A 12,031-nucleotide genomic window follows, 5' to 3' on the forward strand; every position below is an offset into this window, starting at 1 on the left:
TCAAGGCCAAGTAAAACATGGGAGAATGTGATAAAAATGGACTTGAGAGATAAAGACCTGGCCAGAGTTTAAATTAGTTTGGAAATTGGTCCAATGCATGTCAGCATGTAAAACGGACGTTCAATCGGTGACGAATCTTTTTTGAAGATCTTCTATTGAATGATGCTCTTACTGATATTGAAACTATTTAGTTAACATCATTGCGAGATGGCATTGGTTTGGCCTTCAGGACCAGATCAAAGTATAGTATCTGTTCTTCAGATGCTGCACTTCAATTTCTTGTTCTGTCAGTGGAGAAAAAATCCTTCACGATTGAGACAATTTTTATTTTTGTTCCTTTTCTCCACATCAAAAACCGACCCTGGTGTCTAACTCTGTTCTGTGGGGAGGCATTATAAATAGGAACATCATTGCGAGATGAAAGCAATCTTTAACCATCATGTTAGACTTTTATTTTTGAAAGAACCATTACAAGTGTACAGAATGTGCCTCTCTTTTTTTTTTTTTTTATACAGAAATCGTAGTTTGTCTCATTGATACATTGTAAATAGTTGGTTCGATGGATAGCGAAATCTTTGTTGTTAAACCGTTGTTATAGTCGTAGTGAAGATATAGCCGCAACCCTTTTTGTCTTCCTCTTTCCTTTGATTGTGTAATCGGATAACAAAAAGAACATGCTTGCATAATGGCATTAGACTGATGTTTTATTTTTTTTTATGTAATTTTAAAGTTACACATTAACTTCCTGTCGCCCTCTGGGGGCGGTGAATACATAGCTTAAAAAATGTCGTCCGAACTCCATTCTTCTCTACTTCCTGTCCATGGCTTCATATCCTGACACATAGTCCCAATTCGTTATTAAGATATAAATATATATTTGTGCATGCATAGAAAAAAAACACGCTTACTCGACTTTTGCCTGCCAAGTTCCAATTTTTTTCAATGTTACCCCTTTGGCAGCTATGTTTACCGGCTAAAAACCAAACCGAATTTGTTCTACAGATCCAAATCCTCTATATGATTAAGTTTCAAGTTTGTAGACCAAACTTGACAGAGGAGTTTGGAAGAGGCGGTTGCTCACACACAGACAAGGTTACTTATATATATATATATATATATATATATATATATATATATATATATATATATATATATATGTGTGTGTGTGTGTGTATACATTAAAAGCTTTTGAAAAACGATTTCTATGGACTGAATTGTAGTCCCTATTTTTTTTTTTTTTATATATAAAAGCAGATTAATGGCAAGAAATTTTAGAAATTCTTTCTATTGTTTACGCAATTGCTAAATATTCAGTGTGAATTTCACTCTATTTTCCAATAAAGATTTTTAGTTTTTCATTCAAGAAAACTTCATAGTGTCTTGCTGAATCTCCACTGCTGCAGATCCGTAAACAAACAAAACTATACTAACACAAGCCTCTCTCATTAAACAGGTGTGGTCTGTGTTGAGCACACACACATACTATGATGTCTGTGTGCCCTGGTGAGCAGCTTCAAAACTCTACTTCCTTTAGAAAAAGAAGAAAGAAAAAATTCTCATAAACTTCTTTCTGATCTTGAATTTGTGATGTGATGTTAGGAAGAGGATTGGTATACTCTACTCACATCCTCCAATTTCTATTTATTTTATTTGTCTTTTTTTTTTTGTGTGTGCTTGTTGCTGTCATAAAAACTGGATAAACTGAAGAGCTTCCCCCTCCACCAAGATAACCACTTTCATCTGTTATTCTGTCTTCATCTTACCATCTGTAGACCTACCATCCTGCTGGTCTGCTTATCAACACACTTTTTGTCGCCCCCCCCTCTCATTTTTTTTTATTATTTATTTATTTTTATTTTATTTTATTTTTTTTTTTTTGCCCATTCACTTGTTTTTCTCTTTACCCTCCACTTATTCTCCTTAAAAGGAAGAAAACACATGCAATAAGTTTCTAACGTTATAATATTTCTTCCATTTTAATTTTTCCCAGTGAATCTTTTAATTATATACATATTTGTTTTTGTTTCCTGTTTTTTTGTTTTTTTTTTTAAGATATAATTTTCTTTATTTTTGTTTTTGTTTCTTTTTCTGCTTAATATCTAAATATTATTTAAAAAAAGGAAAAAAAAAAAAATTTCCTTAAAAATAAAACTACCATAAACATTTTAAAACTTGCAGACTTCGTTCACTATCCGTTTGTAATTTAATTCGTACTAATTATTTGAAATCATCCAAACGAAATTAATCGATGAGAAAAACACACACACACACACACACACACACACACACACACACACACACACACACACACACACACACACACTCTCTCTCTCTCTAAAAAAAAGAAAACTATTCATTCTATTTTAATGATAATAAATGAGATATTTTTGTCTATTTTAAAAATTTGTTTTTCCTTTCTTTTTATTATCAGCTGAGATTAAGCCTCTCACTCGTTCGTTGTTTATTAAATTAAATTTGCATACGTTATTATTTTTTTTAAATGATTTTTTTCAGTAAAAAATAAAAATCTCTTCATGAATTAACTATTATTTCCAAATATATATATATTTTTTTTTAGTTGTGTAATTTATTTAAAAGTTAATGTTTTTTTTTGTTTTTTGTTTTTTTCTGGTGCATATTTTTAATAAAACACTATCTGAATATGCTGTTTTGTTAATCATAAATATCAAAACCATATTTGATTTTCAAAATCAACAGGGATAAGGCCATTTCTGAAATGGCTTTATCTCCTGTTGATTGCTATATGGTACTGATTCTATGCTGTTCTACGAGGTTCACCATCCCAGACTTTACCTTCTCTTTTTGAGAAAAGGTTAGTTTATTGCTAATTGCTTGACTCGCCCCTACTGGGGAATGCTGACGAGGCTGTCCTTTTTTTGCAGGTTAGAATGCTCCTCCTCGGGGCCACTGACTTTGTGACACATTTCTCACCGTGAGAAATGAATAGCATACTTGATCTTATTCGCATTCATTTATATTGTTTAGTTGCAATGAATTTATTATCATAATGAATATTCTGAACGTTCAAACGCATAGCAATAAAAATCTTTGGATCTTGTTTGTCCCCATGCAAACGAATAGTATCCACTAAAGCTAGTGGAAGACACTGGGAAAATCCTTTATGACGTCATAAATGCTGAAAAAAAAGATGACGTCATCTACAATCTGTGGACCTTTTGAATCAAGCATCAGCTATGTCAGGGTTTCCCAAAGTGTACACGATGGAGCCTTGGGGCTCCGTGAGTGAGACTGAAGGGCTCTGGAAGTACTTTCTTAAAGCGGATCAAATGCGTTACATGGAAAAATTAAATGGCTGCAGATATTTACTTATCGATCTTTTATTAACAAAAATAAATGCAACAATTTTTTATTAAATCACACACAAAAAAAAATGGTTGTAAATATTATCATTAGGTAGTGTTAAAATTTGAGATTAATGTTTTTCATATTTATAGTGCTCTGTGAAAAAACTTTGCCCTGTTCAGAGGTTCCATGGTGTCCTGAAGTTTCAGAAACTCTGATCTATGTGGACAGTGATTAAGATGTACTAAACGAACGATCTCGACCTGAAAGGTCTGGTGTAACACTAAAACTCTGAGGATGTTGTTATCGTGCTTGTTAGCATGGCCATTTAATCTGTATGTTATGTTTCTTTTATAAATGTTCAAAACGAATGGTTGATCTTCAAAATGTATAAACATTTTGATTCCTCCCTCCACTTAAAATTCAGTAGATCAACTAATTTTAATGAAATTATCAGTATTTATTAACGATCAGAGAATATAATAAACCCATTTTTTAATTTTAATGTATTTTCTATGAGCAAAAAACATTTTTATTAAAGTTATAGTTTTAAGTTCTAAAAAAAAAAAAAACGCATGAATTTTTAATTTTTTATGAAAAGCATGCATCATGGATGTTAACAATTAGAATTTTTTTGTTTATTTTTAATATTTCAGGAACATTGTGAAAAAGCCCGTAAAGTCTGTGTTAATGAAATTGATCTACCTTTAAGAAAACTTCATTTCTCGAACTAACGACATTATCCTTGAATTAAGCATTGTTTATTCAATATTTTCAGTATAAAATAATTGCAAAATATATTTCTTGTGATTTTAATGATAACAGTTCTTGAGAAATTTTCAAATGTAATATTATATTTTTCTTGTATTTATTAGCATAAGAAATTTTTTTATAATTTTGAAAATAAATAAAATTGAAAAAAATTGCGGTCCATGATCACTAAGAAAAAAATAGGATCATTTCTATTAACGATGAATTTTGTGAAGTATCGATGGGCAATATTGTATTTAAAAACAAAAAATTGCATCCCACCCACCATGTTCTATTTAAGTATTAAGAAATAATTGTTTTAGCATTGCATATATTTTAAAAAAGTTTTCTTTCAAATTCTAAGGAAAAACGTTAACAAACAGACTTCATCAATATTTTCAGAATATTATTGAATTTAGGAATTTTTAACCGCTAACACTGTTGGCTATAATTTAAAATGCCTCTGAATTTACAAGTTAAATATCAATCTTTATAAATAAATAACAATAAAATTGTAATTGTATACATTGAACAAGTGAAGCGTGTATGGTCCTCCGTGAATGCACAGTCACCGAGGCTTAAAAAATATGACTAAGTTCAGCATTTGCCCCCCCCACCTCATTTAACTCCAAAAGTCCCCAGAGGATGTCAAATTCTAATGACAATGAACAAACGGTGCGGTTTTAGGCCTTAACATATGTAAATTGGAGTTCTGCACCATGCAAAAAAAAAAAAAGAAAATGACTAAGTTCATCATTTGCCCCCACCCCCATTTAGTTCCAAAAGTCCCCAAAGCCTCAATATATTTAAATTTGAGTTCAGCACCATGCAAAACTGCCAAATAGACATGGACAGAAAATTTTGGACGAATATGGTAAAATAGTTCAAAAAATAGTGTTTTTATTAGCCCTAAAAGAGCCCATGGCGCACACCCAAGAGTTATCATGAAGTATAGACAAAATTATATAGAAATCAGTTCGTTACAATTTTTCAGAAAGTTTTATAAAAATTCAAGGCCTCAATTTTTTTTAATAAGCACAAAAGTGTCAATTTTAGCCATTTTAACCCTAACCCGCACCCCTGGGCGTGGGGTGGGGGGCAACCGGAGTTTTCCCGGAAAATTCATTCTGTTACTTGTTTTACTTATATCATGTTTAATGTTTGTGAAAATTTTCAAAAAAATTCCAAGGCGTAGTTATTGAGAAAAGTGAGGACGGACGAACGGACAAGGGTAAATTTACAGGTCCACCCTCCTTTTGTCAGGGAACCAACAAAATAAGATTACCTAAATTAATGAATGATTTTTATCATCTTTAAAAATACAAAAATTAAGGTATAATGTTTCAGTTTCTCTTTAAATTTAAAAATAAAATTGACATTTTGTGCTTCCATCGAAATTCTGCACGTCACTTTGCCATTTGTTTTGATTGCACGAATGTCAGTTTATGTTACTAAACTCTTGCGTCTTAGGAATAATTAAGCACATTTTAAAAATTCAGTATCTTAAGACTTTACTTTGAAATAGTTCCAGAAAACTAATAATTATCTTTCAAAAGATTTTTTTTTTTTTTTTGTAACTGCCATGAACCATTTTCATTAGGACTTTTTTCCCCCCCACACATTTATAGCAAGCTGAGAAAGGCAGCTAGTATTTAACATCAATATAAATAAAACAGTAGATGCATGTGTGTAACAATTTAACCGACAAACTCTTAAACTACTGGTCACATAACACTGAAATTAACAGGAAATGGTAATCATACACGAAGGATGGTGAATAAAATCTTTGGATGAATAACGCATTACAAACATATCAGCAAGTTAAAATACAAGCTGTTCATTTCAACTTACAACACGTACCCAAATTCAATTCATTTCTACAAGTCGTTTAATATTAAATCTTTCTTACCTATCTCTTGATAGGTAAGGAGACGCGACTGGAGCACTAAATGTTTTGATTTCGGTTTTAGCTGATGGTGTCCAAGTCATTTTTCTTTTTTAAACTTTTGAAAGCACTACTGTATATTAGGTACAATATAATATTCAATGGAGAATTGGCTTTGTCATAATAAATATGAAATTTGCATGAATTAAAATATATTTAAGCGTATTTTACGACCCCTCCCTAATCTACAACACTAACCCAACGGGTCACTGGTGGTATAGTTATTTTTGAAATTGAACTTTTTTTTTTTTTTTTTCTCTAGCTTCAGAACACAAGAAACCAGAATCAAAATCCATTCCAATGTGTTCCCAGTAACAGCAAATTATCTGGACTAAGAAAAACACGCCAGAGGCATACATCAAGTGGGAGTAGCAGTAGTAACAACCCCGATCCTGGAGATACAGGTATTCTCATTCATCTCTCTCTCTCTCTCTCTCTCTCTCTCTCTCTCTCTCTCTCTCTCTCTCTCTCTCTCTCTCTCTCTCTCTCTGTATTTAAAGAAAAGCATATAATGTGTGTGCGCATTTTAGACAAAGCATTTTCATATGTAGATAGTGTTCATAAAGCCAGCTGAATTTCTAGTCTTTCTGCAGAAGCATTTTTAGAGTTAAGTGACTTGAATGAAAATAGGTCAGCTCTAGATAATAGGGGGTAGCCGTGTTGGTCACCATGGTTATTAATATTGACATGGAAAGCTATAAAAACTCTACCACAAAAAATGTTTTTGTTCACTAAAGAGTCTTTTGTTTTATTTTTTGAATGATTCTTTACAAAGGTGGGTTTGTTTTACTATACACGTAAATTCAAAAAAATTGTCAAAAAGCAAATATGCAATAAATAAATGTTATCAAAAGCTAGACAAGTTACTTTTGTACCTAACTGGATAAGTTTTTAGCGTTTTTATTTAATGTAAAATGTTTATTCGGTTTGAAAATCGAATGTTGAACTCTTTCCGAGAACAAGAAAAGATTACCGCAAGGTCTTTGAAGACTCAATAATCTCTTTAAAATAAGAAATAAAACAAAATGGTGGTAGGAGCCCATCCAATAAATGTTACCGGGACATTTATTGGTTGGGCTTCTACCAGTTACTTTGAAGAGATTAGAGAGTCTTCAAAGATCTTGTTGTAATCTTTTCTTGTTCTTTGGCAGCATTCAATATTACTCGTTTTTCCAACCGAATAAACATTTTACATTAAATAAAAGCACTAAAAACTTATCCAGTTAGGTAGAAAAGTAACTTATCTTTCCATTGATAACATTTGTTTGTTATATATTTGTCTTTTGACAACTTTTTTTGAATCTGTATATATAGTAAAACAAACTCACAAAGGTTTAAAGTTTTCATTATTTGACTCTTTTCTACATTTAAAAAAAAAAACAAAAAACAAAAAAAAACTTCAAATAATTCACTTTTGGATTATTCTAATTACTATTCTCATCTTGGTTATTATTTTCACAATGTTTCGTCCAATGTAGTCTCCAACCTTATGCACCTGAGTGCATCTTTTTGAACGTGGGGATGTCTGTTGATTTCAGGATTTCAGTAATTAAAGGTTTATTTTCTCTCAATATATAATTCTGATGTTAATTTTTTATGATATGTATGAATTCTGAATTATGAGAGTCAAAATATTTTATGAGAGAAAGCTGAGGTAAAGCCAAAGAGATTGGATTATCTAGATTTGCATGGAACCATGCCCCAGCCTAACAGAAACAGTGGCCATCTAGCACAAATGACCCAGCCTGTACGACTGATTGTCGAAAACATGTGAACTGATCACTAGCATGCCTAAAAGGGTCCTTGATCTAAAAAGAAATGTAAAAAATAAATTTTTTTTACTAAATATTAGTAAATAAGTATCAGTACTTCATTATAGTTTCATTAAATCATTAATATTTTTAATAAACATTTGTTTATATGGGTGTTTTTACTCCTTGTGTCTGTATAACTGAAAATCCATTTCCATAATAATTATAAAATGACTATTAGTAACATTATGATTTATTAGTACTGAGGTTGTGTACTGCGAGATTTGTCTTATACGCTGCCAGAATATTTTTGTTTTTAGTATAATTCTTCTGTTGGGCTAGTATTAACAAGATTGGTTTTTCATAATTATCAGTTACAAAAAAACTGGCAGTTTCTCCTCCAATTAACTATGATATTTGTCTGAGCTGGCGGATGTTTTGTTTTGCGAGAAATACACACTTAATTAACAAACTATTTTAAAGTTATTGCTAACTGCACTGACCTAATGCTTTCTGGTAGTATATTACGGTTTGCTTCGCTTTTCTTTCTCTAAATTATGTGAATGTTTTCACCTAAAGACTGCCTTTAGTTTATCTAATAGGAGAGAGTGATTTTATAGTTTATCTACTAGAAGGGAAACTTGACGTTGCCCAGGATTGAATGAAGAGCAACAAATGTTCCACACTTCTAATATTTTTATTGTCATTGAAATCTGTAAAATCACTCATTTTACAATCAAATCGATTGATTGCCTTCTCTATTCAGACTCACCACGATTTTTCATGTGCCTCCCTGCGCTGACTTGGTCCACAATACATTGTAGTTTACATTGCACTGTAGAGAACCTATTGTTGATTTTATGAAATTATTTTATATAATGGCTTGAATTCAAATTTTAAATGCAAAAAACATCATGGTTCAATCGCCCTCTAAACAGAAACATTCGTTTCAAACGCACCCCTGTCTTATCCAAGAACCTACCTTTGATTTTATACATTGGGTCCTTCTGCTTGTGTGGTAATAAAACTTCTCGGATGCACTTGTGATGTTAGGAAGCTGTATAAAGGTGTTAAATTTGGCCCAAATCTGACTTCCTTCTTTAATCAGATTTTTGGATTATCAATTTTCTATACTTGTCATAGATATTCTAATACAAAATCTATTTAAGAAAACTCTCAGATACATTGAGTACATATGCATGAAATTAAAAAAAAAAAAAAGTGCCGGCCATGTCAGAGTTCATAGAGAACAAACCTGCACACACAATGCCTTTTATATATGAGTAGAGCTATTATAAGACTGGCTTTAGTTTATATGTCTTAGAAGAGGCTAGCTTTAGTTTGTATACCGTAGAAGAGGCTAGCTTTAGTTTGTATATCTTAGAAGAGGCTAGCTTTAGTTTATATATCGTAGAAGAGGCTAGCTTTAGTTTATATATCGTAGAAGAGGCTAGCTTTAGTTTATATATCGTAGAAGAGGCTAGCTTTAGTTTGTATATCGTAGAAGAGGCTAGCCTTAGTCTGTATATCGTAGAAGAGGCTAACCTTAGTCTGTATATCGTAGAAGAGGCTAGCCTTAGTTTATATACCGTAGAAGAGGCTAGCCTTAGTTTATATACCGTAGAAGAGGCTAGCCTTAGTTTATATACCGTAGAAGAGGCTAGCCTTAGTTTATATACCGTAGAAGAGGCTAGCCTTAGTTTATATACCGTAGAAGAGGCTAGCCTTAGTTTATATACCGTAGAAGAGGCTAGCCTTAGTTTATATACCGTAGAAGAGGCTAGCCTTAGTTTATATACCGTAGAAGAGGCTAGCCTTAGTTTATATACGGTAGAAGAGGCTAGCCTTAGTTTATATACGGTAGAAGAGGCTAGCCTTAGTTTATATACGGTAGAAGAGGCTAGCCTTAGTTTATATACCGTAGAAGAGGCTAGCCTTAGTTTATATACCGTAGAAGAGGCTAGCCTTAGTTTATATACCGTGCCTTAGTTTGTATATCATAGAAGAGGCTAGCTTTAGTTTATAGAAGAGGCTAGCCTTAGTTTATATATCTTATCATTAATGTGATTGCTCTAAAGACAGAATAAATCTTGATGTGTGTTATTATTAATGAGTTGTGTTCTCATAATAAATGAGAATTGTTTAAAACGTCTTGTTTGATGAGTATATCGCACAAGCGGTTGGATTTTTTTAAACCTAGTACAGGAACATCCATTTGTGTTTATATAAAACGTGCACCACATGGTGTCTGCTGATTGATTTGAGCATGTAAGTATTAATCACCATGGTAATATAATCCTCTTGTGTCTACACTGATTAAATTTATATATTATTAAGATATTATCTGCTTATATAGATCGTAATGTCTCTCTATCCTTTGTGTAACACTTTACTGTGCAGACAATGCACTCTACACAGAGGGTTACATACTCGAGGCAGAAGTGTAAATATATACTTAAATAATCTTGACATTTTTTTATGAATATGGTGCTTATATAGATGTACAGTCTCCATCAAAAGAAAATGATGGGAGGAGTATGCTTTGCTAGCATTTGTACTTGCTATTTATCTAGATATCTTAATAAAATATTCATATAAAGTCATAAAATTATGCCAGTAATTTATTTTTCATACGTTAACTGTACTATTATGTTGAAATTTAAATGCAATGTGAACAGACGTCTTGTTTCTCAACTCCATTCATAGTGCCCTTATAGATATGGTTCTTTGCATCTAAGTAGCAATATCCCTTGTTTTGAGGTGATTAGGAGTCAAAAAAGAAAAAAATATTTCTGATGACATAAAAAAAAAATCTATTGACTTTTTTGGGTTTTTTTTTTTATTGTAGTCAAGAATTTCTTTTTAAACTAATTTTGGGTGATGGGAGTTGTCTTACTTGCTATATGTTTTCTCACCTACCTCCAACATTAGTTTCATTCTAGGGTTAGGAAAAGGTGCATAATTTACTTAACATTTGTGTGACAGGATGAAGTTATGTATATTTATTATACAAATAAGCATTCGTCTCTATTATAGTGGAGGATACTAGCTGTACTTACTTGACGTTGCCCAGGATTCTATTTAATGTTATTTAATCATTTTTGTTTCTTTATTTTATTTTATTTTTCTTTAACAATTCAATTTTTTTTTTTTTTTAATACAAATTCAAATTTTGGTAAATTTGATACTCAAAGTTAAATTTAATTACGGCATCATTTTAGTAATTTATCTGAATTAATATAAAACTAAAACAAAACTTGTTATAGTAATGTTCTTTTAATATTTATAAGGTTATTGGATGTAAATAGCTTCTATAATGTTTAATAATTTAATCAAAATTTACTAAAAATTCAAAAGCCAGAAAACTTTCTATTTGACAGTTTAAATGCTTCCAAATGTTTTTAATTTTTTTTTTTTTTTTTTCAACAATTAGCAAAAATGAAAAATATTTCACTTGTATGGAAATAAATCAAGATATTGGGATTAAGTAAATTTTTTAATGGAATTATATTTTAATATTATTCTTAAAATGTCTTCATTTTATCCTATTCTATTTGCTAGTTAAAAAAGAAATCTCTGGGTTGGTCACAGTTTCTTATGAGAAAAGAAAAAACACACAAAGTTGTCATATAGACAATGTAAAACCGCCTTTCAGTAGTGGTATAGCGGCTGCCAGCCTGAAATGATGTCTATCAAAATGTTGTATTGAATAAAAATTTAAAAAATGTGTTCATTGTCCCGTTTTTATGGCATACTTTTAGTTGATTTTCTTTTTGAAAAATAGTTTCCTCTCGAAATTATCAGATATACCATACCAGTTATATTTAATTGTAAGTAAATATTTACTAATTTATATGTGAAAGATCTTTTTAAAAAAATGATTAAATATTTGTCATGTGAAAAAAAACATAATAAATAATAAGTATAAGTTTCTGCGGCCAGTACATAATAAACATTTATGGAAATGTTGAAAACCCTAACCTCCTCCTCAATATGTTCTATCATTTGGGTATACATATAGAGTGACTGCCTGCGTAATGATTCTGCTGAGTACACAGTCTTGTGTAAAGTAATCCCATCTATCGTCAGGAACTGTAATGCGTGTAAAATCATTATAAGTAAACCCTATTCTCCTATACCATTTACTGCTAGTTTGAATCGCAGGTTTTATCTCAGGGAGATAATCAAAAACTTAATTTTTGCAAAACCGATTTCATTAATAATTAATTTTCTACCTTATTGGTTTTCGTATTTTTTTTAT

General features: G+C 31.2%; 1 protein-coding gene across 3 annotated transcripts in view; it reads left to right on the forward strand.

The window, feature by feature from the left end:
* LOC145245926 (uncharacterized) overlaps positions 1–12,031 on the forward strand; it is a 472,493-nt gene that overhangs the window by 376,947 nt on the left and 83,515 nt on the right. For all 3 annotated transcript variants that reach the window (XM_080107667.1, XM_080107669.1, XM_080107668.1), the window contains one exon: positions 6,282–6,423. In XM_080107667.1, the coding sequence (XP_079963793.1) occupies positions 6,282–6,423 (142 nt within the window). The remainder of the gene's footprint in view (positions 1–6,281; positions 6,424–12,031) is intronic.

The sequence above is a fragment of the Euprymna scolopes genome, chromosome 23 (assembly GCF_053919585.1).
Source record: "Euprymna scolopes isolate OS-2025 chromosome 23, ASM5391958v1, whole genome shotgun sequence".
NCBI classification, from domain to species: domain Eukaryota; kingdom Metazoa; phylum Mollusca; class Cephalopoda; order Sepiida; family Sepiolidae; genus Euprymna; species Euprymna scolopes.